The sequence below is a fragment of the Chrysemys picta genome, chromosome 2 (assembly GCF_011386835.1).
Source record: "Chrysemys picta bellii isolate R12L10 chromosome 2, ASM1138683v2, whole genome shotgun sequence".
In the NCBI taxonomy this organism is placed as follows: Eukaryota; Metazoa; Chordata; order Testudines; family Emydidae; genus Chrysemys; species Chrysemys picta.
Genome location: NC_088792.1, coordinates 280,745,504 through 280,772,565, shown reverse-complemented (window position 1 = coordinate 280,772,565; position 27,062 = coordinate 280,745,504). Strand labels below are relative to the sequence as shown.

The 27,062-nt window shown below is 37.6% G+C and overlaps 1 protein-coding gene across 8 annotated transcripts in view; it reads left to right on the top strand.

Moving 5' to 3' along the window:
- The window catches only part of AGO2 (argonaute RISC catalytic component 2), a 123,854-nt gene extending 102,271 nt beyond the window's left edge, over positions 1-21,583 (top strand). For all 8 annotated transcript variants that reach the window (XM_065586279.1, XM_005291044.5, XM_008165141.4 and 5 more), the window contains 3 exons: positions 3,947-4,048; positions 6,128-6,327; positions 6,926-21,583. In XM_065586279.1, coding sequence (XP_065442351.1) covers positions 3,947-4,048; positions 6,128-6,327; positions 6,926-7,034 — 411 coding nt within the window. In that variant the 3' untranslated portion in view covers positions 7,035-21,583. The remainder of the gene's footprint in view (positions 1-3,946; positions 4,049-6,127; positions 6,328-6,925) is intronic.
- Positions 21,584-27,062: the final 5,479 nt, after the last annotated feature.

The following is a 27,062-nucleotide window of genomic DNA, read 5'->3' as shown; positions in this document are numbered from 1 at the left end:
GCAGTCAGGTTAGCTCATGGTGGAACACCCACCTGACCATAACATGTGAATACATGATGTGATCCAGGTCAAAATTCTCTGAGTAGAGATGGGGAGACCCTTCTGTGATGTTATCTGTTTAAAATATGACCATGTAGATCACTGTTGCTACCACGGTTATATAATTACAACAAATCTTGTACAAAGTATGTCAAGTAAGGTGTCTATGGAAAGGTTATGATTTGCTGAATATGATGGCAATATCGATTTCGGCGCTACTCCGCTCGTCGGGGAGTAGTACAGAAATCGATTTTAAGAGCCCTTTATTTCGAAATAAATGGCTTCGTTGTGTGGACGGGTGCAGGGTTAATTCAATTTAATGCTGCTAAATTCAGATTAAACTCAGGCCTTACTGTATAAACACCTAGAAAGAGACAGTCCCTCCTCATAGACCTTACAGTCAAAATAATGAAGACGGACAAAGGATGGGAGGAGAAACAGTCACAGGTGAAGTAAGTTGTCCACAATCTCACAGCATGTCAGTGGCAGATCAGGGAATAGAACTCAGGTCTCCCACATTCCAATTCCGTGCCCTATCCATCATACTGCAGTTGCTGGGAACATACTGAGTTGTATATTTTGTTTCTTTGCTTGTGTTGGTCTTTTACTGTCTGTTTCTAGTAGGGCTGTCAAGCAATTAAAAAAATAATCGCGATTAATCGCACTGTTAATAATAGAAAAACATTTATTTAAATATTTTTGGTTGTTTTCTACATTTTCAAATATATTGAGTTCAGTTAAAACGCAGAATACAAAGTGTACAGTTCTCATTTTATATTTATTTTTCATTACAACCTAATACAAGTACTGTACTGCAATCTCTTTATCATGAAAGTTGAACTTACAAATGTAGAATTATGTAAAAAAAATAACTGAATTCAAAAATAAAAGAATGTAAAACTTTAAAACCTACAAGTAACTCAGTCCTACTTCAGCCAATCGCTCAAACAAGTTTAGTTACAATTTGCAGGAGATAATGCTGCCCGCTTTTTGCTTACAATGTCACCTAAAAGTGAGAACAGGCGTTCGCATGGCACTGTTGTAGCGTGCATCGCAAGATATTTACATGCCAGATGCGCTAAAGATTCATATGTCCCTTCATGCTTTAACCACCATTCCAGAAAACATGTGTCCATGGTGATGACAGGTTCTGCTCGATAACGATCCAAAGCAGAGTGGACCGATGCATGTTCATTTTCATCATCTGAGTCAGATGCCACCAGCAGAAGGATGATTTTCTTTTTTGGTGGTTCGGGTTCTGTAGTTTCCGCATCGGAGTGTTGCTCTTTTAAGACATCTAAAAGCATTCTCTGCACCTCGTCCTTCTCAGATTTTGGAAGGCACTTCAGATTCTTAAACCTTGGGTCGAGTGCTTTTTCTATCCTTAGAAATCTCACATTGGTATCTTCTTTGCATTTTGTCAAATCTGCTGTGAAAGTGTTCTTAACACGAACATGTGCTGGGTTGTCATCCGAGACTGCTAAAACATGAAATACATGGCAGAATGTGGGTAAAACAGAACAGGAGACATACAGTTCTCTCCCAAAGAGTTCAGTCACAAATTTAATTAACACATTTTTTTTAACGAGCATCATCAGCATGGAAGTGTGTCCTCTGGAATGGTGGCTGAAGCATGAAGGGGCATACGAATGTTTAGCATATCTGGCACGTAAATACCTTGCAACGCTGGCTACAAAAGTGCCATGTGAATGCCTGTTCTCACTTTCAGGTGACGTAAATAAGAAGCAGTCAGCAGTATCTCCCATAAATGTAAGCAAACTTGTTTGTCTGAGCAATTGGCTGAACAAGAAGTAGGACTGAGTGGAGAAGTAGGCTCTAAAGTTTTACATTGTTTAGTTTTTGAATGCAGTTATGTAACAAAAAAAAACACTTCGACAATAAAAAGATTGCACTACAGTACTTGTATGAGGTGAATTAAAAAATAGTATTTCTTTTATCATTCTACAGTGCAAATATTTGTAATCAAAAATAATAATATAAAGTGAGCACTGTACACTTTGTATTCTGTGTTGTGATAGAAATTAATATATTTGAAAATGTAGAAAAACATCCACAAATATTTAATACATTTCAATTGGTATTCTATTGTTTAACAGTGCGATTAATCACGATTAATTTTAAGTTAATCACGTGAGTTAACCGCAATTAATCAACAGCCCTAGTTTCTAGTTGTGCTGGCATTGGCTATGGTTCTTTTCCCTCTCCTGAGCAACCTGTTATTAATGTGCATGTTTTGGCATGCAAATAGCAGTGATGTTAGAGAGATGGTAGTGGCTCTCACTCAGGCTTCAGAGGAAAACCTTCATTTCAGTTTTTATTAAAAAAAAAAAAAATGGTGTGAGGTCTTTGAAAAAAATTAAACTGCAGCGGTAAGTGTCCATTAATCATGTGTCTACACATCTTTTTAAAGTTTATGTCTACACCAGAGCACTTATAGCGGTGCAGCTGTACTGACGCAGCTGCACCGCTGTAAAATCTCTAGTGTAGCCCCTCTTTGCCGACGGGCAATTCCTCGCCCATCGACATAATTAATCCATTTCTAACGAGCGGCAGTAGCTACATCAACAGGAGAAGCTCTGCTGCCGACAGACCGCTGTCCACACTGGCCTATGTTGGTGTAATTTATATTGCTCAGGGGGGTGTTATGTTTTTTCCCCACACCCATGAGCGACATAAGTTATACCGACATAAGTGGTAATATAGGCGTAGCCAAAGTCCCTACGCTCAAAATATCTTTGCAGCTTACCTTCAAGCTTTGTGTTAGCTTAAAACCTAAATATGGCTATTTTCATCACCTCTTAGTGTTTTTCTTTAAATGGCTTGGAGGCCGAAATAGAGCTTCTAGAGCAAAGTAGTTGTCTGCATGTAATAAAGAAGCCATCTTAGCAGGTAAAGTTCTGTGTCCACTAAACTTCCCTTCCTAGTCCACTGTCATCAGAGAAATGACACCTCTTTTAAGTCTATACATGGCGACATGGAATTTCATTTACACGAACTCAAACCATCACAGCTTTCATGTTAATAATATCTCATATCTTGAAAATATTTTATAAATCTTAACTAACCCTGTCTGCACCCCTGTTAGATACGTATAGAAGTACATGTGTATGTAAGAACTTGTGTGGTCCTTTTTAGAGATGAAGAAATTAGAACAAAATTTCCCCCAGGTCACAGAGGGAGTCAGTATTAGAAATGAGGAGTTCCTGGCTCCTAATCCCATGCTCAGGCCACTGAATCAGTCCTCTCTATGGCTTAATATCAGCCTCTTTTGATGCATTATTGGAACTATATTGCTTTGAAGTCTGTAGTGGGTTCAGATTAATGACTCCCAACATTAATATATATGTGTACTTCTTTACAGATGGCATGTTCCCAGTTGGGAAATTGACAAAAAATTAAGGGTTGTTTGCATATGAATCTGAATATTACACCTTGAGTTTAGGGAAGGGGCCTGCCTCCCAATCTTCCTCTCTTCTTCAGGTGCCATCAAGAGAGGCAACAGTGGAATAATCCCTCTTGGAATGTTAAATGATAACAGGAGGTGATCAGCCAATGGCAGGAAATTTTCTCTAAATTTTACCAATTAGTATTGAAGTTTGACGGCTAGAAGAAAAGAATGAGTAATTCATGTTTTTTACTGGTACATCTGAATTGTGGCAGCCCCACATCAGGATTTCTGGTTGAATAAATTGTCACTTTTTCTAGTCCCTGGTGTTTTGGATTTTGTTTTGTTTTTAAAAAAAGACTTGTATTTTGGGATTCTTGTTTATATCATAGTTTTGATGTTTGTTGCCTTGAATATACTTTTTACTGTCCAATGGAAGGAAAATATTAAGTAAACTGTCATATACCTTATGGTATTTTATGATTTATTTTGTTCACATAGGTTGGAAAAAGTGGAAACATTCCAGCAGGTACTACAGTGGACACAAAAATTACCCATCCATCAGAGTTTGACTTTTACCTTTGTAGTCATGCTGGTATTCAGGTATGCTTTTATTGTATTAATCATGTCCTCTCCCTCTTGTCTATGCTATCTACAATACCGTTTCATTCCTCTGAAGAATGTTAATAAATTAGCACAAAAAATCCCCCAAAACAAACCACACCCACCCCTAAATTCAATGGGGCTAATAAGGCATATATTATATTTCAAAGGTCATGCACTTATTGTGCTCCATCTGTTTTATCATCTGTTTAGATTGTTAATTTTGGGGGGCAGGTACCTTGTTCTCTTATTTGTCTGAAAAGTGTCTCACTTTTACACCTGAACAAATAAATATTTTAAGGGGGAAAAATTTCTCTTGCTTTGAATTCACTTACAAGATGTAGCAGATGGAGTGATTTTTTTTTTTTTATCAGAGCCACAATTCTGTAGATCCTCTTACTTACACACAAATGCTCACAAACTTAGGGGCATGTCTACATTACAAAATTAAGTTTACTCAAGTCAACATCCAGCCACCACAATAATTAAAGTGGTGTTTCATGTCCACACTATACTCTGTCGGTAGTGCACATCCTCACCAGGAGCACCTCCACCAACTTAACTGTGTGAGGCTTGTGGGGCACTGACAGCTGGAACCCTGTTGCGCGGGGTGCAACACCTCTCGCAGAGGTGGAGTTAAGTCGATGTAGTGGGCGATTTACATAGCCAAAATTAATATCTGCCCAAGAATGACTTGTATCATTAGCCTGTTGCCTTTCAAGGTCTCTCCTTTTCTCCTTGCTTGAATAAATAGGCTTATCATGCAATTTACGTGGGATAAAAACAGCCTCGCTTGTCATACAAGAGTCTTAAAAAATCCTGGGCAACTGGAGGTAAGGGGTTGCCAGATTTGTATCTATATTATCTAGCATTCCAAATGCGTCCTATTGTAAGGTGGTTCCCATCCAGTAGTTCTGTATACACACCGGCCTGGTTTGAAATTGAAAAAAGCTTAGCTATGCCATTTGGTTCCCTTTTTTCTTTGATATACCTTAAGAGGCTACCCACACCCTTAAGAAAAATCCAGTCTTTGCATATGCATGGAGCATCCTGCAACGCGTTAAAATGATTACAGCATCCAATTTTATTAATTGTCTTCTCGTGCCACAATGAGAGAACCTGTGCGTCAGGATCAAGGCCAATTCCAGGCTTAAGACAATTTGGGTAGAAAAAGGATTAACAAAAATTAATGATATAATACAGAATGATAGACTGGCTTCCTTTGATTATGTGTGCAACAAATATCAGCTACCATTGTCTCACAGTTCCTTCTTTCAGCAGCTATGCTCAAGGTTTCATGCAAGGATAGGCGACAATTGGTCTTTTTCAACTCTCACCTCTAGAACAACATACTAGAAATATGGAAACAAAAGTCACTTTGTAGGAATTATTTATAGGTGGCTTAATGCTTTGCATTACCCTCTCTATGTCAGTCTCAAAGAAAAATGGGAAAAAGAATTTAGCCTTACTATCACAAGAGAAATCTGGAAGGATATCTGGCTTAATGTGAAAGATCCTTTAAGTTCTTTATCCTTGTGATTTTTCCAATACAAGATATTAAACAGGTACTACTGAACGTTAGTTTAAGGGTAGAGTGGCAACACACAGTGAATGTTGGAGATGCAAACAGCCACATGCCAAACTTTCACACATTCTCTACACCTGTCAAAAAATGCATGTTTTCAGTGTGTGACAGAACAGAGTTCCCACTTGCATATTACCATTATCAGGTGGGAATGCATATGCAAATACATCAGATTTATATTCCATTAAAGTGAATAACACCTAAATGAAACATGTCAGGAGGGATAGTATAGTCCCCTAAGTGTCCTTAATTTATATTTTGAACCTGACCCCCAGAACTTGGACTGTGGGGCATAATCATCACAAATGTGCTTGAGAACCTCTGTCCATCCAGCAGGAGGATGTTGGGTAAGAGAATCAAGTTTGATTGATAGCATGCGGTTTAGTAGAGGTAACATACTTAAAATATAGTGTTTTCATTTGTTTTTCCTACTAGATGTGGAAACTGAGACCTTTTGAAAAGCCTTTTTAATGACTTCTGTGATCTGCCCTTAGGGAACAAGCAGACCTTCTCATTACCATGTCCTCTGGGATGACAATCGTTTCTCTTCAGATGAACTGCAAATTCTTACCTATCAGCTGTGTCATACATATGTACGCTGTACTCGTTCCGTCTCAATCCCCGCACCAGCATACTATGCACACCTGGTTGCCTTCAGAGCCAGGTATCATCTGGTGGATAAAGAACATGATAGGTAAGTTACGGTGTTATGAGGTGCTACAAAATTTAACAGGAAGGAGGTATGCAGCTTTTTTAATCTGGGTTCTGTGGCAGTCTCTCAAAGCAGTTCGTGGGTAAATTTGGTTTCCACTGAATAATAGCATCTGAAGAAGAAGAAGAATGTTTATAATATAACTTTGTGAGATAGAAGGAAGATGATTCTTTGTTCTGTTCTTTTTTTATATATATATATAGTATACCTATATGTATTTTCAAAAATTAAAATATGTTTTAAGGATTGTTAACTTCTGGACTGAAGGAATCTTGTACACCTTTGGTGGTGGATTCTCTTTGACCCTTTGGTGGTGAATTCTCTGGAAGGATGCAGAGGTGGTCCTTCCATTGGTCCTCTTATTCAGTGGCTATGAACAGCAGCACCTTACCTCCATCAGGGAAAGCAAAACTGTACTCCCCTTTTCAAGATCCCAGTCAAATTTGCTCCTTAAATGATCCAATTGTGGTGCTTAGCGGATGAGGCAATGTTCAAAAGAATTACATTATTTTATTTTCAAATAAAGCATTTTAGGAGAGGTAGATTAAATAGGACTTCTCTTTTCTTTTCCCTGTCTTAGTGCTGAAGGAAGCCACACTTCTGGTCAAAGTAATGGCAGAGATCATCAAGCACTTGCTAAAGCAGTTCAAGTTCATCAGGACACGTTACGTACCATGTACTTTGCTTGACATGTTTTAATGTTTAGCGATTCAGTAGAGTTGGATTCACGTGAGACCAGCTGCACTTAGACCAACAGTTGCCCAAGCTACAATGACAGCCAGCAATGAGTGATGCATCTTTATTTTATTAGTTTTTTCCATTTGCAAGAAAGCCTTCCGTCCGGAATTTCAGACTTGATTATGAACTGCAGACCCGTACAAAACCCCACAGTTTTTGGAAATGTGGTTTGCCAAAATCTCTAAGCTGCTTGTCAGAAAACAGACCCATATTTTGTAGTTAAATCAAAAGCTGTGATCTCAGGGCTAAAAACAAAACAAAACTTTTTCATGTAGTTTGCTATTCAATTTATTTGTGTGTTAATAATTTGGAAATACCTTATTCACGTCAAATTTGATGGGCTCAGATGCTGTGAGCTTGCTTTTAAAACAAAGAAAGAAAAGAAAAAGCACTACTTGGTATTTATGAAGCCTTGATCATTCTGGATGCATTTACAAAAGTTTTATTTTCAAAGTGCAAAAAGATAATAATTCTGGTCCTCCACTGTCTTACAGGACCATTCTGTATGTCTAAGAACAAATGTATTTTCTGAAATTTGTTCTTGAATGTCTTTTATTGTGCTGCATTTAAAGATGTTTTTCATAGACTTATGAAATAATTTCAGAAAAAAATGAACTTGTATCTGAACCTTTAATAGGTCCAGTGAGATTGGCAAAAAAAAAAAAAATATGCCATTTAATTTTTTTTTAACTTTTTTTTTTTTAAATCATACTGACGGCTAATCACAGAATTTGTCCTACAGGACTGTGACACTTACTTTCCAAAGTTTCTAAAGAATACGGGTCTGTGGTGATAAATACAGTACAATCCTTCACTGTTATGTTTGAATTTTTGTAAATTTTATATGTTTCACAGTATTAATGTGATAGACTAGATGCTATTATTTATTTTATTTACTAAGGCGTGCTAATCATATTTCTGTTAACATATCAAGAAAGCTTTGGATTTTAGACATTAAAACCTTATCATGGAGACATTATTATTCAAATGCAGGAATATGCAATTGACTTTGATCTGACAGATCAGAGATACATACAGTGTATATTGTATAGCTTGTAATTTCTGGAAAGACTTTTTCAGCATGCACACAACATGGCAGGTTTCACCTGTGCATTCAGAGAGACACACCGTGAGACCAACATTCTCCATCCATTCAAGCACAAAACAATTCTTCTTTATTTATTTGTTGATTATTGGTGAAGCAGCAGTTCAAATTGAGGAGAATGGTTCACTCTTTATAGTTTAGCTAGCCAAATTTAATAGAATCTATGCAGTAAAAATAACTCTTAGGAAACTGTTGAAGTTTACTTGTGGAAGAAAGTGAAACTCTTTGTTATACATAAGGTCAATAGTATGAGTGAGATTTTTGCCATTCTCTTAGAGAAGTATTAATTAAAACTGATAATTATTAGACATATATGCTTCTGTTAGTTTGCACACTGGGTTCATATACATCATAATACATGTATAAACCATTGCACTAATTGTGACACCATAAACCATTTTAGAAGAGGATGGGGAAAAACCCCCGAAAGTTATTTATGCTGACTTGATTTTGTTTAATGTTCTCGTATGCTAAATCAAGTACATATTAAGCATGTAAATTTTTTTTTTAAGTTGCATTCTCTTGCTCTGTTTCATTCAGCTCTCTCTTTCCCTTCCCCTAGCAAACACATTTACCTCTAGCATCAAGGTGGGCAAACAGCCTCATCCAGAATTAGTGTCAGTGCCATATTTTGTATAGACTAGAACTGTTTGCTGTTGAGTAAGCCAGAAAATGCCCAACTTTGCTGCCTAAAAGGTTTAGGTGCATAATTTTGTGTACAAGTTCAGGTCTGCACCTTGTAGCACAGCATGCTGTTGCTCGTGTTGTTTGGCTGAAGCAACAAAGTAAATTCTGTTAATGGATGAGTCAGTCATATGTAGATCGTGCTAGTTTATTATTCCTGTCTTGCTGTTGAAATCAGTGGGCCAGAATCTGTTCTCAGTTATAGTTGTGTAAATACTGTTATTCATGATTACACTGGTAACTGAAAATAGTATTCAGCCCTTTGCAATTACTAAGCAGGTTATAAAAGCCTCCACTAAAACAAATTTAGCTGATTTGCAGTAGCTTTTCTATGATGAGTGTGTTGCACTTTTCTCTGTAGTATTTTGAGCAGTGTAGAAATTCATTGCAAGCTTTAATTTTGGCACATTATCAGACAATTGTATGAGTTGTTCTTTAAGAAGTTAAAATAATTCGTCAGCCATTTTTAAAATTCCATTGGTGGTTCTTGCTATTCCTTATGATTAGGTGCTCAGGATGATATTCATCATCTTATTCTCCTCTTTCCCTGCTGCACAACCTGGAGTAAATTACTTTATATGGGCAACCAGATACAGCAAGGATCCACCTCAATCCCACATCCTGAATTCAAGGGTAGATCAAAGGGCTATGGTGCCTCCTCTTGTGGCTTCTGTTCTAGTCTATGGGCTAGAATACCAGGTGCTTCTCCAATGTGGGAGTTCCAGTCTACTGGCTCTGTGCACAGATCCAGAAGCCCCCACTCCAAAGACCCCTAACATGCAGCCCAGATACCCAAAAGACCTGGGTGCAGAGGATTGCAGTGGGGGCTCTGCAGACACTCCACCAAAGTGTCTCTTGTCTCAGTGTCCTATTAGCATGAATGGGAATTCTGTGCAGTTCCCTCAAATGTAATGAAGGATGCAAACCCCTGAGGAATGATTGTCAGTATGATGGGACTGGGGAGTTTACAGTTTGTAGATACATATATTAGCTAGAGTACTCTAATTTTAAAAATGGCTTTGATTTTTTCCTAATGAAATATACAGTGAATTAGTCATCATATAATTTAATTGATTTAAATATTTTAGGAAAAGTTTTTTAATGGGCAATGCACTTTGAAAAGTAGGCACTCTGTGTGCATAATAACTGCTTTTTATAAAGATTAATATAAACAACATGCATAGACCAAAACAGCTCCAGTCAAATAAACAATACACCTTTATCCTTTTCAGTTTACTCCAGCCTGCAAGGACATCAATATCTCTGGTAAACATGTATAAATTTACCCATAAAATATTCTCTCTAAGAACTAAGGAAAAGTGTTTACAAATTATTGTGTATACAAAGTTTAGGATTGTGACACATGCCCACAGATGCTATTGAATTCATACGTAAGGCTGATAGTTTTAACCATTATGTCACTAGTTCAAATTCAACTCAGGTCAGCAGTAACCAAAAGTACTTACTATCTGCAGTTCGTTGGCCTGTGCAAAAAGATGTCTAACTCCAGTTGCTAGAGAACCATGAAGCAGACTCTCTTCTGTTACAGTGGTTCTGCTCTGAGCTACATTTGCACCAATTGCGGCAATGGTATTTTGTATGTTGGTCTAACAATTGGTACAAATTGGTCATCTTGTTAGCAAAACCAGGTCAGGATTGAACAATGTGGAACAATTGTGCATTCACAATGTACTGTTTTGTGGAAAAACGGGATCCAAGCTCTACAGCTGTCAATCTCAGATCCTTTATTAGCATTATATTTATATAAAATGATTTGTATGAAAAAGGCTGATAACAAGTGATGGACACGTTAGAAATAGGTACGTGAAGCCTTACATTGTGGGGGAGCTGTGTGTGTGTGTGTTGGAAGATGAAGGGATAAACAATTATGAGTTAAGTGTCAGCTATCACTTTGAATTTCCTGCCTTATTTGTACTAAATATTAACACTACTGAAACAGAGAGAGACTACAGAAGCTAATAGAAATGCTGCTATTCAAAGGTGCAAAACAAAACCAGCAAAGATAACATATTCAATGGAAGCCTTCTTTTAAAAAAAAGCTAGATACAAAACTACTATTGTGGTGCCTTTTTAGGTACTTCTGGTGTTTGGGCTGGTGGAAGGTTACACCGACCCACTGGGATTGCTCAGTCACAAAGCCTTCTGGAGCACCTGGGGAACCTGTTGAGTCTCCCTTTAAGAGGTTGTGCTCTGCTAGCAGTTGTTGTTAGGGGATGGGGTTACTGTTACACATTGAGTTAACTGTTTGAGGTAGCCCTATGCAGTCCTTGCACCTTCCCTTCCCCTCCTACTTTGCCTAACCTATGTATAGGTGCATATTTGTCAGTTTGTATTAGTATGCGTAGTTTTGACTTGATTCAGACTAAAATACTTTAATGCCAGTAATTAAATATTTTATTGATTATTGCATAGATCATTGGAATAGTTGGTAATCTATTTTCCAAAACCTTTTCATATTGACTTGCATATTTCTAGACCTGTCACGAGAAAAACCTTCAGGTGGCTTTTGTCAATTGCCCACGTCACAAGGAGGTGTTGTGTGATAATCTGCTCGAGCCTACTTGCAAATTTTACAAGTAATTATGATGAAAGAAATTCCCATTGTATAAATGTGGTGGGGAGGTTTCTTGACCCCATTCACCTCCTTCTTCTCTCAAACGTATCTTTCACAATTATTTAACCCAAAATTTGTCTAACATATGTTTAGTTTTTACATTTGATTAACCTATTGCAGTAAATCTTGTGGCCCTTATATAGATTTAAAGGAGTAGTCCGAGCCAAACAAGGCTTGATTAAAAAATGATTCATTTATTAGTAAATCACTTTTTATTATTAAGATGAAGGGTACAATTTTCAAAAAGGTTTCAATCACTTTTTAAAATGGCACTGAAGCCCATATTTTTAAAGGTATTTAGGCATTGTGACGCTGAGCACAGCAACATCTAAATATCTTTAAACATCTGGGCCCTAGTCAGTTAGGCTGCAAAGTGCCTACATCATTTTTGAAAATGTAACTTAAGCTCTGACAGCACTCAGGCTTTTTTGAAAATTTTATCCAAATTTTGTCTGGTTTGTATGTGCACTCAGGATCAAATTGTAATCACAAGTGCATTGCACTTTGCTGGATAACTCAAATTTTCTTTTGCACTTATGGATTGCAGCAGTAAATTCCTCAAGTTAAATAGTGATGTGCACCACACATTATTGGAGACCCGATTCTTCTTGCAGTAGGCCACTAGCAAACATCTTGTTGACTACAATGAGACTGAGAACAGGAAAAGGTCCTTCATTAGAATCTACCTTTTTTTTCTTGAAAATTTCAGTTAGATGCTGTAGGTTACAGTGCATGTTTAATAGATTGCCTTCTTTCTGATTAAAAATGCTGACGTTTTAAGACTAGAATTGGCCAGTCCTGCAGCTTTTACTCATGCAAACTCACACTAAAGTCCATCAGTTGTGCACAAATTATAAATGCAGGATTGGGACCTTTACTGGGGGATGTAGATGGAAATGTTGGTCTATTTGATGTAATCCAGAGAACACTTCTGGTGGCATAAACAAGCCATAAGACTTTTTTATAATGTAAGAGATTTCTTACACATGAGAAAAGTCATGTAAATAAGTTCTCTCTCCAGGTTTTCACACTCAACGCCAGTTGTAATCAGATTATAAATAGTCTTTTTCATTGTTTTTTCTATTTTGAAAATTTCTCCAAAAGTAACATCTCTTGGTTGTTAGCCCTATTGTGACTTTCTCAGTTTCTAACACAGGACAGTATATTTTTGATTTTTATATTCTATTTAGTAACTTGCTTCTAAATGCATACCTACAATCTTTTCTAAGGAAAATTTCAATTTAAACAGAAAATAATTGCACTGATTTTTTGAAAACTTCCCGTTTACTGTAACAGACTTTTTTGCATCTGCTGTAGCTGGTTGAAAATACTGTAAATAGTATTATGAATAGCATTCATTGTTGTACTTGCATTTTTAGAGATACTGCCCACTTTACAGTATTAAGATATGAGCTGTATATGTTTTTTTAATTTTATTACACCTTCTCATTTTGCATGTGATACATCATAAAAGGGTACAGTTTCTCATTTTCTTTCTGTCATATGGAAAGAGCCAGGTTTTTTGTCTTTATTTACATAACAATTCTTCCCTAACCATCTCCCTTCTACCCATATTTTTCCCCACCACACTGCACAAAATATAAAAACATTTTGAAGTTACCAAAATTCAGATTGTTTGTAAAGCATTTAAATGCCTATCTTTAATATCACTGGTAGGTAATTAATAGCGCTAATATCTGTGCTAATAACCATAGCTCTGTAATGCATTTTTTTCCCTAGCTCCTTCCAGCACTTGATTCTGACATCAGATTCTAAAGAACTAGTCTGTGAGGCAGAGTTACTAGAATCATAGAAATTAGAGATGGAAAAGCATAATGTAGCATCTAGGCTATTCCTCTGCTGGTGAAGAATTGTTCCCTATAGTATTTTTTAGAGCTGTGACTTAAGAACCAGGGCTACCAAGTTGCCTTCTTGGTCACCCACATTAGAAAGCCACCAGTCTAGTGATTTGCATTAATTGATGTTTTGCTTCTTTAATTCTTAGAGGCTGGAGAGACCAAAACTACAGCACTGCTACTGTTGTTTTATACACCGTACGTTGTTAAATCTCTCCTCTCCGCTCTAAGGCTTAATGGCTGTAGTATATAGCACCTTGAAAAATCTCAAAGTGAGTCATTTTTAATCCAAAAGTTTGTGTTTAATGGTGTAAAGTGTAATCCATGATATAACATTTTAAGTTCTTCAGCTGTTTTTCCCCCATGTTTCTTTGTCTGGAGCAGGGGTCGGCAACCTTTCAGAAGTGGTGTGCCGAATCTTCATTTATTCACTCTGATTTAAGGTTTCGCATGCCAGTAATACATTTTTAACGTTTTTAGAAGGTCTCTTTCTATCAGTCTATAATATATAACCAAACTATTGTTGTATGTAAAGTAAATAAGGTTTTTCAAATGTTTAAGAAGCTTCATTTAAAATTAAATTAAAATGCAGAGCCCCCCAGACCGGTGGCCAGGACCCAGGCAGTGTGAGTGCCACTGAAAATCCGCTCGTGCGCCACCTTCAGCACGCGTGCCATAGGTTGCCTACCCCTGCTCTGGAGTGTTAAAAGTAAATGTAATGGCTTGGCCAAATCACTACAGAAGGTGATTTCCTATCATTCTTTAGTTTGCAACCAGGTGCAGTTAAAAGCTACCTCCTATATTCTTCCACAGATTAATATTTGCTTCTGAAATGCAACTATCGTTTGTTGTGAACAGCCAAAATATTCCCAAATGAGCTGAATTGTTTGCTTCTGGCTTGAGAACTTATGTGCCATACTGTGATTCTCAATATCTGCTTGCCACTTATTATTTTTATGTTGGGATGGTGTTAATGGAATGCTGTCTGTCAAAGTTTTGGAAATAGTGAGGCAACTGATTTCACAAGTCTGGCATGTTCATTTTCATTCATGTTTACTTTTGTTAATAGGGATACCACCTTAAAATAGTCAGCTCTTGTAGTAGTTGTGTTTTCACGCTGCTGTTTCCAAGCAAAAATTGTTTTCATGCGTTAGCTCTATACTTTGCTGAAAAATATATCATGTTTTAATTGAAGGTGACATTGAAGGTGCTTGAAACATATTTTGAAGCTGAGACAAAAATTATGTATTAGAATATTTTTTTAAAATACCTTTTAGGTAATTTTGAGATTGTAACCATGAAGATACTATATTCCAAGTGATAAGGATATAAATTTTAAACACAGAAAATGTCTTGAATATGTTTGTATTGTGAATATGTTCTCTCAATAACGTGCAAGGCCTTGGCCACACCTCAGATCTTAAAATAAGTGCACATACACAAAAGGTGCTTTGAATGATCTGAAACTGAACTGTAGAAAACTGTGTTAATACATCATATTTTGTTTACAATGAATCCAGACAAGCTTCCTTATTTTGTATTTAACCACTTTGTTGTCAGAAATTTTATCAACTTATGCACAGTACATTAGCTCAGTATTATAGCAATTTTCTAAATTTAATGTTCTTTAAAAATAATTTGGCTCTTTAAGCTACAGAAGTTGGCAAGTGAGAAGTAATCAATATATTTTTTGCTGTTTCTTCTCACAGAAATGCTTGGGCATGGCACCCATGGACACTAGTGTAAGTTGTGTGTATGATAGGGAGAACTAGACTCATTGGTGTTCCTATAATTAACAAATTTGCTAAAAATTAAAAATAGTCTAGTATATTGACTGACTGCTCATAGATTCACATCCCAAAAAGCAAGCTTACCAAGTAGCAGCTATTCATGGGCAGAATCCTTGAGACTGCTGAGTTTTTACTCTGCCCTTACTCAGGCAAAATGCCAAGTGAGTGTGGAGCATAGGATTTGGCCCCATGTACAATAGCTACTTTTCAGAATACATTTCAGTACATCTGGTGTTATGGATTCTTGTGCAATCTTTATGCCAGACTGGTTCTAGAAGTGCCACTGAGTATTCCAGTGTGTGGATTTATTAAGCGTAACACACCATGAGCCCATCTTATTAACACAATAATAGCATTATTTGTTACCTTTTGGATAATTGGCGGTCGTTCCCAAACCCAGGCCCAAATCATCACCTGGGAATCTGAAAAGAGGGAGCCTTTTACAGACGGATGTGTATGAGAGAGAAAATACAACCTCTACTGCATTATCTGCCCCATTCTCCAAGGACGATAGGTTTAGGGACTGGCTGTAGAGACTGTCTCCAGAGCACTGTTTATCCTGCATTTATTCAAATGAGAGTTAATGTTGCTCCCTTTAGGTTTCCTTTGTGGCTTCTATTAACCAGATACAGGTGCCACCCCAAAAGCAACACAGCTCTTGGGGTAGGTGAGCAATAAATCAGTCTGGAAGCAAAAATCAAACATTCAAACTGCTCCTGCTGACACAGATCCCTGAGTTATCAACCCTATGAATTTCATAAGGCACATCCCACAGGAGGGGAGGCTTGGCAGGCAACTCCACAAGAATGTCAGAATTTTATCCATCTGGCTTCCTCACAGACTGCCAAAGACTAATTCTGATTGGCTTGGGATGGCTGCTATTGCGAAGTCATTGGCATGGGCACTGGCTCAAGTATAGGGATTTGGGGAGAACTGGACTTGGAAGTTTTGTAAAGATACAAGAATCCTACCTGCCCCCCAAAAATGGATCCATAACACAAGACGCAGACTTTTGTTAATATCTGTTCCCAGGATACATCTTAATATCTTCAAAGGAGGGATTACTTTTCAATTGGACCGCTTATTGTATTTATAGATGGACCTTAAAATGAATGGCTACATTTTATTTTATTTTTAAAAACTTATTTAAATGTTTTTTGTTTTGCCTAATTAAATTAGACGTATTAAAGTGGCATTCTTTGTACGCTTACTTTATAAAAGAAAGTATATTTATTTAAAAACACTTTATTTTCCTTACCACAGTTTTCCCCATTCCTTGCATCCACTCTTTGTTGTGCTAGGCTCCAACTTGTTCCTTTCCTTTAAAACCCTGCTGAAACACTTAGGGCCAAGTCATCAGTGTAAGTTGAACACGTGATCAACATGACGATCAGGACATCACATTTGTTTTTGTTTTTTTTTATATATACTTACCTAACATTTTATGTTTTCTGGGAGCTTTGAAGCCTTAACTACTTTAAACATCCCAAAAGCCCAGCCAGGTACACAGAGAAGGATTTGAGGCACAGAGCAAGATTAGGAATTTAGGAGTTCTTGGTTCCCAGGCCCATATCCATTCCATTAGGCTATGCTGCCAGTCAAAAATTGTATGTAATGTTTTCTTGGAATTTGTTTTTCTTCAATTTTGGGAGTTTGACAGAGGAGAAGTTGGTAGGCACAGAGTGAACCAAGTTAAAGTTGAAATATTATACAGTACTTTGGCCTGGCACCCCCACTGTCCCTAAATCTTGCAGCTGTGTGTAAAATTGCCCGTTAATGCTTGTCATGTCTGAATATCATTGGTTTGGGGCTTTTTTTTTTTTTTTTTTTTTTTAAGGCTGCCATGTCTTTGTCCTCCATTCATTGTGGTTTAATAATTTGTGAGTAGGTCTAACTTCAGAGGGCCTGTTCCTACACTTCTTGTGCACCCAAAACTCCCATTTACTTAGTGGGAATTTTGGGGTGTGCAAAAACAGCAGGATGAAGCCCATAGTGCGAGAACATACCATGTAATAAAGATAATTTTAAAACGTGTGTCCAGCTCCCAGGGCCAACTCCAGGCACCAGCGCTGCAAGCAGGTGCTTGGGGCGGCCAACGGAGAGGGGCGGCCCGTCCGGCAATTTGGCAGCGGGTCCCTCAGTCCCTCTCGGAGGGAAGGACCTGCCGCCAAATTGCCACTGAAGAATGATCGCGGCTTTTTTTTTTTTTTTCTCTCCCATCGCTTGGGGCGGCAAACATGCTGGAGCAAGCTCTGCCAGCTCCCATTGAAGTTGATGACAATATTCACATTTACTTCAGGGTCAAGCCCTTAATATTTCGGGGGGGGGGGGGGGGTTAAGCACACACTGGCCCTATTTCTGTGACCTCCATATTTACATTCAAGCAATCATTAGACTATTTAGGACTACTCATGTACATTGAAAGATTGGGCTTTTTTTTTGCCCTTCTGGTACGTAGGGGGTAATTTTATTTTGTTTTTATTTGCAATAAAGTAAAATAACATGTCGCTAACCACTTGACTAACTTAAGTCTTTTGGTAGATCCAACTAACATATATTGTCTTGTCAGGAATGTTTAACCCTAGGAATGTCTCTGTTAAAATCAGATTCAGTTAAATTAGCCCAACTTCTGCATTTCTTTTTATGTGACAGAACTTGGACAACTTCAAATAGTTTGTGTATGTTTGAGCATTTTTGTTTTTTTAGATATTGATTTCATGTTCAAACTAGTTGTTGTAGGGAAGATAGTGTACACTTATGTAGGCAGGAAAATATTTATCTCATTTTAAAAAGGATCTGTAATAAATATTTTTCCTTTACTAAATCAGGGCCTTTATTGTAAAAATGTAAACTAGTTATAATAGAGCACTATAGCTGGCAACTTTCTCCCGTGTTGTGTCCTGAAAAATATTACCAGTCATATTGGACAAATTGCTATCTTATTCTGATGCAAATATACTATTTTTGGGTGGGTGGGGGGGAGGTTGTTAAAAGATTTAGGGACAAATTTTCTGCTGGGGCAAATAGACACAGCTCTATTGACTTCAATGGAGTTTCATCAGTTGTTGACACCAGCAGAATGTTTGGCCTTTAGAATTTACAGTAAGTAGAGTTCACAAACTGAGACCAGTTGCAAATTTCTGTGCAACAAAGTGGTTAACTGATCATGGGGGAGGTGGGATGGGAAAGAGAATGTATTGTTTAAATCCAGATATTTCCTACCTTTGGTACACTTCAGATTTAACTGACACCTACTGAGGGTTTTAACCCTTAATTTTAAACAGTTTTTTTCTTATTTTTGTAAAATAACTGAAAAAGAACCAAAAATTGTTAACTCAAAAGTTTGATTGTACATGCTCCCTTTTTATTTCTTGATTATAAAAAATGACATTTTGAATCAAAATGTTTTTATGACCATTTAAAGTTTACTATTTTTTTAAGAAGTTGAGCAGTTAAGGGCCTCGTTTCAAGCGGTACTAAATGTATATTAACAAGTTTATACCGGTGTATTGCATCTGTGTGAAGAAGTCTTGTGCTTGCAATATATATAAACCATCTGGTGCTGTTTTGTTAAAATTGGCACTTCTTGTAAAAACGTATTTATACACATTAGATGCATTGTATAAGTTCCATTTACTACATTGATGTAAACTTCACTCTACACATTCATATATAAATTGAGGCTTCATGTAGATATTGTTTAGTTTAAATACATTGTATGTATCTTGAATACTTAATTAAATGCTTGCATGATGCTATGTGGTGATGCCACTTTAAGCCTTAACAAGTTGTTAAAGTTGTTGATTGTCAGAGTATGCAAAAACATTAATTTAACAGGATAGTTTGTTCTGTAAAGTTGAGATGGTAAAGAAGAGAAAAGGTTTCTCACCTAAGAAATAAAGGGAAGCTTGTAGTGATTGATATATACCGTGACTGACCTTTCTAGGCACTGGCTGTCACTGTTGCTCTACGGAAACTGGGCTATTGTGCATTTCTATAGCAGTATACAGAAAGCCAGCATCCTAAAATCTTGGCTTTTTTGTTTCTAAGATTTGTATGACCATAGTCTTTTTTCCTAATTTGAAATTTATTTATGTTGGAAAGAGGATTATTATTCAATATTTAAATTTATGTTTATAAACCTGCTCTCAAGTTCTGTGCTTTCTTCAGAGTGTGCCATCATTTTTCACTTCTTATGACTGACATTTAATCCTTACAACATTTTTAATTAGAGGCAAAAAAAGTGTTGGGGACCCAGCTTTCTTTACAATTTGGATCTACCTCATTTAAACAGTTGGGTGCTATTTACTCAAATTGTCGATGAGATTGGCAAAAGTGACCAAACATTAAGTGATGACGGACCTCTTAAGAGGCAGTACTCTGCAAACCAAATCTTTGTGGTTTATTGTTTAGAAACAACAAATATTTGAGTTTTATTCTTTGTGCCTTTTTGTGTTGAGTCCAATGCATAACAATCAAACATCAGACTCCTAACTAAAAATAGAAAATTAAATAATTTTAACAGCAAATTTAAAAAAAAAAAGTGGAAAAGAGTTTTTAGAAAGTGAAAATATATTTTTCAGTGTATCAAATCATAAAATGTACAGTGTCACAGCAGAATTCTTGTAATGTGAACAGAAATAAAAATCCAATAACTTGATGTTTTTCAAAATATATACATCCCAAACTCTTCTATGCATCCATCTCCATCTATATATGTATGTACATACTGTGCACAAGATTGTGTGTGTGTATGTATGTGTGTGTATGTGTGTAAATGTATGTATATGATAGGTATGGGAGCAAAATGTCAAAGTGAATTTTCCGCACATTTTTGTATCTAACAGTTTACAATTATGTACACATTTTTTCTACTACTTAAACCTTTTTTACTTAAGAAAAATCCTTTTTGGAGAAATTTTAAGTTAATATATACTATCATTTTTGAAGTTTGAAGAATTAAACTTTAATACCAATAACCAATACAGAGTGGGAATCTTTACTGTAAATTGTATTTAGTTTTAATATTGGGGGGAAAAAAAGTTCTATGTGCAAGTTGTAAAAGTACCAACATTCCTTAGTGACAGGACTTTAAGACTTTATAACTGTTTCCTAAGGCGTTTTGCTGCAGAGAGACTCAAACAACGGGAAAATGCCTCTGTTAAATGTTTTTTATAAAATTGCTCCGTCAGGTCTATACTTAAGCTATATTTTATAAAGCATAATCATCCTTTAATATGCTGCATATAAATTATCAGCATTGTTGCACTTTCTCAGTAATAATGTATGCCCTGTAATTGGCTCATGATAAAGACTTCAGTTTTTTAACAAAACAGTAGTACTTTGGGCAGAAGGTAAGATTTATATAGGTACCTCAAGGAGGAAAAAAAAAAAAAAAAGCCTGAATATGCTGCATTTTGTTCCTTTAACTTTTTTTCATGTAGTATTTTGTTTGCTTTTATTATTTGTTTTGTATATTTTTACTTGTTTTGCTTTTTGGGACCCCAATAGAGTTTAGAAAGTTGGTCTGTATTCATTTTGTAGGATGTAGTATCCTTTCTTGTTTCTAATGCAGTAGTTGATGTAAGGTTTGCCCTGCATTCTACAATAGAGGGTGTGGGGAAATAGACTTTACATAGTAGATTTCAGGGAAAAGATACTACGTTTCTAAAACAGACAATACATGTTCTTAATCCTTTTTTTATTTTAAATTTTTTTTTTTTTTTTTTTTTGCTCATGCCGCTTTCTTGACTCTTTTCTCAAACATGAATGAGAAGATGGGCAGCTTGTTAAGAGGGGGAAAACCCTGCCCTTTTGGTCTCTAAATTCAGGCCAATGAATAAACAGTATTACCTAATTAATAAGGATGGGCCAAATTGTACTCTGTCACACAAATGCAAATCTCAGAGGGAATTGCACCCATGTGACTCAAAGCAAAATGTAGCCTGACTTGAATTTGTAGGCTGAGTCTGATTATTCAGATTAATGAGTTTTCTAGTTCTTTTTCCAAGTAAATTAAAATATAAAATGTGCACAGATGAGAATTATCTTTGTTGAGAAAAGAAACTTGAAGGAAGCTTCTAACGCTGTGAAATTGAGCATTTATTGTCATGTTTTAAGCTTAGGTGGGTCCTTTCTCAAGTTTGTTTTGTAGCTTGCTAGGTAAAATAGTTTGCACTACTTTTGCAATAAACTCATGAAAAACTAACCGTTATTTTCTGTTTTTGTTTCTTACTGTGTAGATATAAACTAATACTAAAGACTTAGCATAGTGTTTTTCACCTCCATAACAAGCTCAAAATGCTGTAAATCTTGACAAAATATGATGTGAATGATATTTTATAAAGGTATTTTGTATGGTGTCAATTTTGTTTTGCCTCATAGTATGTCAGCAAAAAAAAACCACAAATAAAATTCCTCATCTTTACAATTGTCTGTTCAGAGTCTTATTTAATACAAACACATCTGTTGCACTTTATTAGGCATAATAGGAGGTTCAGGATTTGAGTTTCAGGTTATGAGAGAGAAATAAGACTGGGACTTTTCAGCTTGGAAAAGAGATGAGTAAGGGTGGATATGATAGAGGTCTATAAAATCATGACTGGTGTGGAGAAAGTAAATATGAAAGTGTTATTTACTCCTCATAGCACAAGAACTAGGAGTCACCCAATGAAATTAATAGGCAGCAGGTTTAAAACAAACAAAAGGAAGTATTTCTTCACACAATGCACAGTCAATCTATGGAACTCTTTGCCAGATGATGATATGGCAGTCAAGACTATAACAGTTCAAAAAAGAACTAGATAAATTCATGGAGGATAGGTCCATCAATGACTATTAGCCAGAATGGGCAGGGATGGTGTCCCTAGCCTCTGTTTGCCAGAAGCTGGGAATGGGCGATGGGATGGATCACTTGATGATCACCTGTTTGGTTCATTCCCTCTGAAGCACCTGTCATTGGCCACTGTCAGATGACAGGATACTGGGCTAGCCGGACCGTTGGTCTGACCCAGTATGGCTGTTCTTATGTTCTTATAATTGCCTTCTTACAAAAATATACTTTGTCATTAAATTCAATCAAGGAATCAAAGTGCTTTACAAATACCAATTAATTAAATCATGTTACCTTGTGGGATAGGTTCTATATTATTCTCATTGTCAGAGTTCAGAATAGAACCCAGAATAATTGACTGCCCAGTCCTGTGCTTTTACCATTAGGCCACCTTCTCTCCCTAAAACAATTGATACTCTAACAGTCCAACAAGACACTGAGATAATGAGTTGATTGGCCTCTTATGATGTATCAATTACTATGTTCCTAAACCACAAACCAAGTTTAAATGTGGTGTAATTTGAGGGAGGGGAGAGAGAGAGAATGTGTGCTATGCAATAAAAAAAAAAATCTGTATCTTTCAGCTTCTTAGTTCTATTGCTATTTCACTTGGGGTTCCTGTGCATTTTCCCCCAGCACTGTACCATGGGGTACTGATTTGCACTCTATCTCCAACGTTCAAGATGATAAGTATGCTTTAATTTTTATTTTAGTTTCTTATGAGTTTTTATTTAAATACATTTTTATAAGAAGGAGGAGGCTTACTGGGGTTGCAGTGACCAAGGGTAGCACTCGAGACCCTCTGCTCTGTATGGACTCTTACATTGTGTGTAACTTTGCAAATACAGCATCCTCCAAGTAAAACTGAAGCAAATAATAAAAGATGCAGTGGTAGGTGTTTACCACAGAATGTTGTAGATGGAGTACCATGAAGAACATCTTTAAAGTATAGATGAACCATTATGATCATCTAGTCTGTATAGCACAGACCATAGAACTTCCTCAAAATAATTCCAAAAGCAGATCTTTTAAAAAAACATCGTCTTGATTTTTAAAATTGCCAGTGATGGAGAACCTAACATCCCCTTTGGTAAATTGTTCCAATGATTAATTACCCCCCCCCCCTTTAAAAATGTAAACCATATTTCTAGCCTGAATCTGTCTAGCTCCAACTTCCAGCCATTTAATTGTTATACCTTTCTCTGCTAGACTGAAGAGCCCATTTTCAAATATTTGTTCCCCATGTAGGTACTTACAAACTGTGATCAAGTCATTCCTTAACCTTCTCTTGATTAAGCCAAATAGATCTCCTTATAGATCTCCTAAATAGAGCTCCTTGTAGTGTTGTCCCTCCTGCATTCCATGCTGTACTCACAAGTTAGTAGTTACATGCAAACCAGTAATTCAAAATCCAGTAAAATCTTACTGACCAGAAAGTACAGGTTCAACATAGGATGGCCTCTCTGAACTATGTTTTAATTATTAAATACTTCTTGTTGCATGACTGCCACTGGTACTGTTCGTGCACCTTGTCTATCAGGCAACTGGTGTCCAAGCAGGACACAGGAATTTCTATAGACTACTCCACCTCCTGCGCTTGATGCAGACAGACTTTGTCATGTCAAAGAAGCAACTGGTGCTTCAAGCTGAGATGTCAGCTTTAGTGCATTATAGACTTGTCTTCACGTACAGCATCATAGAAAAGAAGCTGGGGAGGAGAACCAGTCCTAACAAAACTATGCTGGCTGCAGCCCACTCTCCAGTCTACTGTTGTGGACCCTGTACCCATAATCACCAGGTGCCCTCTCCAGGCAATCTTGCAGGAGCAGTTCTGAGCTGTAGGCTATTTCTGTACAGCCATGAGAGCGCTCTCCCATTGATTTCATTACACCAGCTCCTGCAAGCAGCAGTAGCTATGTTGGTAGGAGAACCTCTACTACCGACATAGCGCTGTCCACATCTGCGCTTAGGTCAGTGTAACGTACGTTGCTTGGAGGGGGGGGTTATTCACACCCCTGAGCGACATAACTTTTACCAACATGAGCTGTAGTGTGTACATAGCCCTAATTTCTCCATATCTCCTCCTAGCGGGAGGAAGAAGAAAGCAGTTTTGAGGACTATGTCCAGATGGAAGTAGTCTCCTTAAACTACTGCTCTCAGGGGCAGGAGCCCAGTGCTGATTTGCTAGCTATTCCTTTTCTCCTCCTGGCTCCTGTTCCCACCACAGCCAGGCCTTTAGCTCTTCTTCCCTGACTTTTGGTACTTCTAGTTAGACACATTCAATGGGAGATGTGCTTTGGACATATAAAGCATGATATAATGCTAAATACTCTGAAAAATCAAGTCCTAGACATCTAAAATTGGGAACTCAAAATTTTTTCCTTCATTTACCTTCATCTCTCTGTGCCTCAGTTCCTAATCTGTAAAATAAGGATAATCCCATATCTCATAGGGGTATATTATAATGATAAACGCCATAGAAAAGCCCATGAGATGAATAATGGTCCGAGTTTCAATAGTGTGCAGTAAATAAGGCATAAAAAAAATATAAAATCAAATACTGACTGCTTATTAAATGAGCACTGACCATCTTGTGCACTAAATGAGGCAGGGGTCCTGTTGGAAAAAAGAACTTAAAAGCCAGTGTCAGCTCTAGGTACAGTATGAGAAGTCAGCTGTTCAGGGTAACACCCTCCAAAGGAATGCCAAAATCAGATGCCTGTGCTATAATATTGTGCAATCATTAACTGTTTGTTCCTTCCTCAACACTCCTGACTGTTGGCTTGCCTCCTATCTCTCTTGAGCCCACTGAGCAGGATCTCTTCACCTGCTTCTCCTGCCGCATGATATTTTGCTTTAACCGGGCAGATGGGGACCCTGCCTGAACTTTAGTAAAATCTCAGGACTGGGATTTAACTCACAATTAATGGACACCTAGTTACTTGATTCCAGTGACGGAGAGAATTAGGCCCCCAAGTACCCAGCTCTGAGCATGTAGGGTCACAACAGGAAAGAGGCATACAAAGGAAACTTGGGGAAGTGGGTAGGAGGGTAATCCAGGGAAGGGAGGGAGCAAAATGGAGTAAGAAGAAAAGGAGAGAGACTTTTTTAAAAAGTGAAGAAAAAGGAGGGTGACATGGCGAGAGACCTCCTTTGAAGGATAAAGGAAAGCGAAGTGCAGGCCCGGACATTCTGTGAAGAAGGGAAAGAAATGGGGGGAAACAGCTGGATGAGAAAACTAGAAATACAGAGGCAAAGGAAAAGAAAACTAGAAGGAAATATTTGCAAGGTTAGCTTAATGGGGTGGACAGAGAGGCTTGAAAGGAGTGTACTTTCAACTTAAGAGCCCATGGATTCAGTTGAACACACTATACCAGTCCTGTTGAGTCTAAGACATCTATGCAGCATGTCTGTCCCTCCTCTCTTTCTTCCCGTCTACAGATAGTTCACTCAGGAGCCAAGCTGCCACTGTGTCATCCTCTATAACTGGGTGCTTGTTGCCTCTTGGAGGAGGTCAGAAATCTCTGAAAGGGAGCTAGTGCTGCAAAGAGTGCCATTAACTTTGGCATGGATAGCCACCTGAAAAGCCACACTATTTTTATTAGCTGTGGCTGCTTCCTGGCTTTATCACACCTGAGTCCCATTGTGCTCACACAGCAAATATGTGGCATGTAGTCATACTCTCACTTCCAATGTGTCAGAGGCAAGCAGGTTGTAGACATTTGCGAAGATGTTTTGGGGGGGAGGGGCGGGGGGCAGAAAAAATAGACACTAGCTCTTGTTGTTTTAGTCCTAGGGCTTATTGGCTACTATTCATTATCAGGGTTAGAGAATGAAATTAACTTTAGGCCTATAAGAAATATTCTGCCTGTGTTCATTTAATGGTTGAATGTTCCTAAGTCATTCTGGAGTCAGATTAAGAAAATTTCTGGTAACTGTCATGTTTTATTGTTTGAACACTATAATAGACCCTGAATCTGAAGCTTGATTTAATGCAAAGAGTAAAGCTGACTTGTTCATGCACTGAGTGATGTTGGTTTAAATCTTTTAATAGGAATGAAAATGAAGGTTACTTATTTTTAACTGAGGTTCTTCAGGATGGACTCTGCATGTTCACATTCTGGGGATATGCATTGACTGGTGCTGCTGAACGGTGCAGCCTTCTACTAGTAGTGCCTATTAAAACACTCACATGCCCTTTCCCACCCCCTCCTCAACATTTGAGTATGAGGGTGGGTCTATAAATGGGGGTATAGCAACAGTTGCTGCTCCAGTTTCTTCCAGCACTAATGCAGTGCCAGGAGGCGTTAGGGCTCTGCAGAAAAGGGGAAGGAAGGCAGGGAGTGTGACTATAGAGAGTCCATCTCAAATTACTTTGATTACAAGTAGATAACCTTTGTTTCTTCTTCCAGCATCAGTTTAGCCATCAACATGTATTGAAAAAAATAGATGGCAGGTAAGGAGTCCTAATTAAACAAGGACTGCAGAACCAATCTGGGCATCCGATTTAGCTGTGATAGCTAATGCATTAGTGCTTAGTAAACATATATATTTAGCTCCATGTGGCTGCTTTAAACAGGCTATAGAAGCACATCATGCTAGTGTAACTCTTCTGCCCATCTAAGTTGGCAGCAACAAGGGCCGGGTTCTGTATCTAGGGGTTCTGTTTCAATAACGCAATGCAAAACTGACTCAAGCCTCCACCCAGTGACCTGGGACAATTACATACCATTCCCTGGGCGCCTCTAAGAGGCAATACTTCCCCTCTCGCAAGCACAGAGTCTGAGTGTAGCAGAAAATGTTTAATAACGTGAGGTAAACGACATCAGCATTAAATTGGGAAAAAAAACACCACAAACAGGATTCCTAACACAAACCATGAGCAAAAGACCCACCCCAGCAAATTGGACCGTGTCCTTTCCCTTTGGTTCTTGAATCCAGCAACCCAAAGATCACCCAGAGTCCCCAAAGTCCAACACCCCCAAACTCTCTTGGGTCCAGCAACCCCCAAAAGTCCAACAACCCCCAAAGTCAGTGCAGCCCCAGACTAAAAGGAGGGCACGCAGGGTGTTAAGGG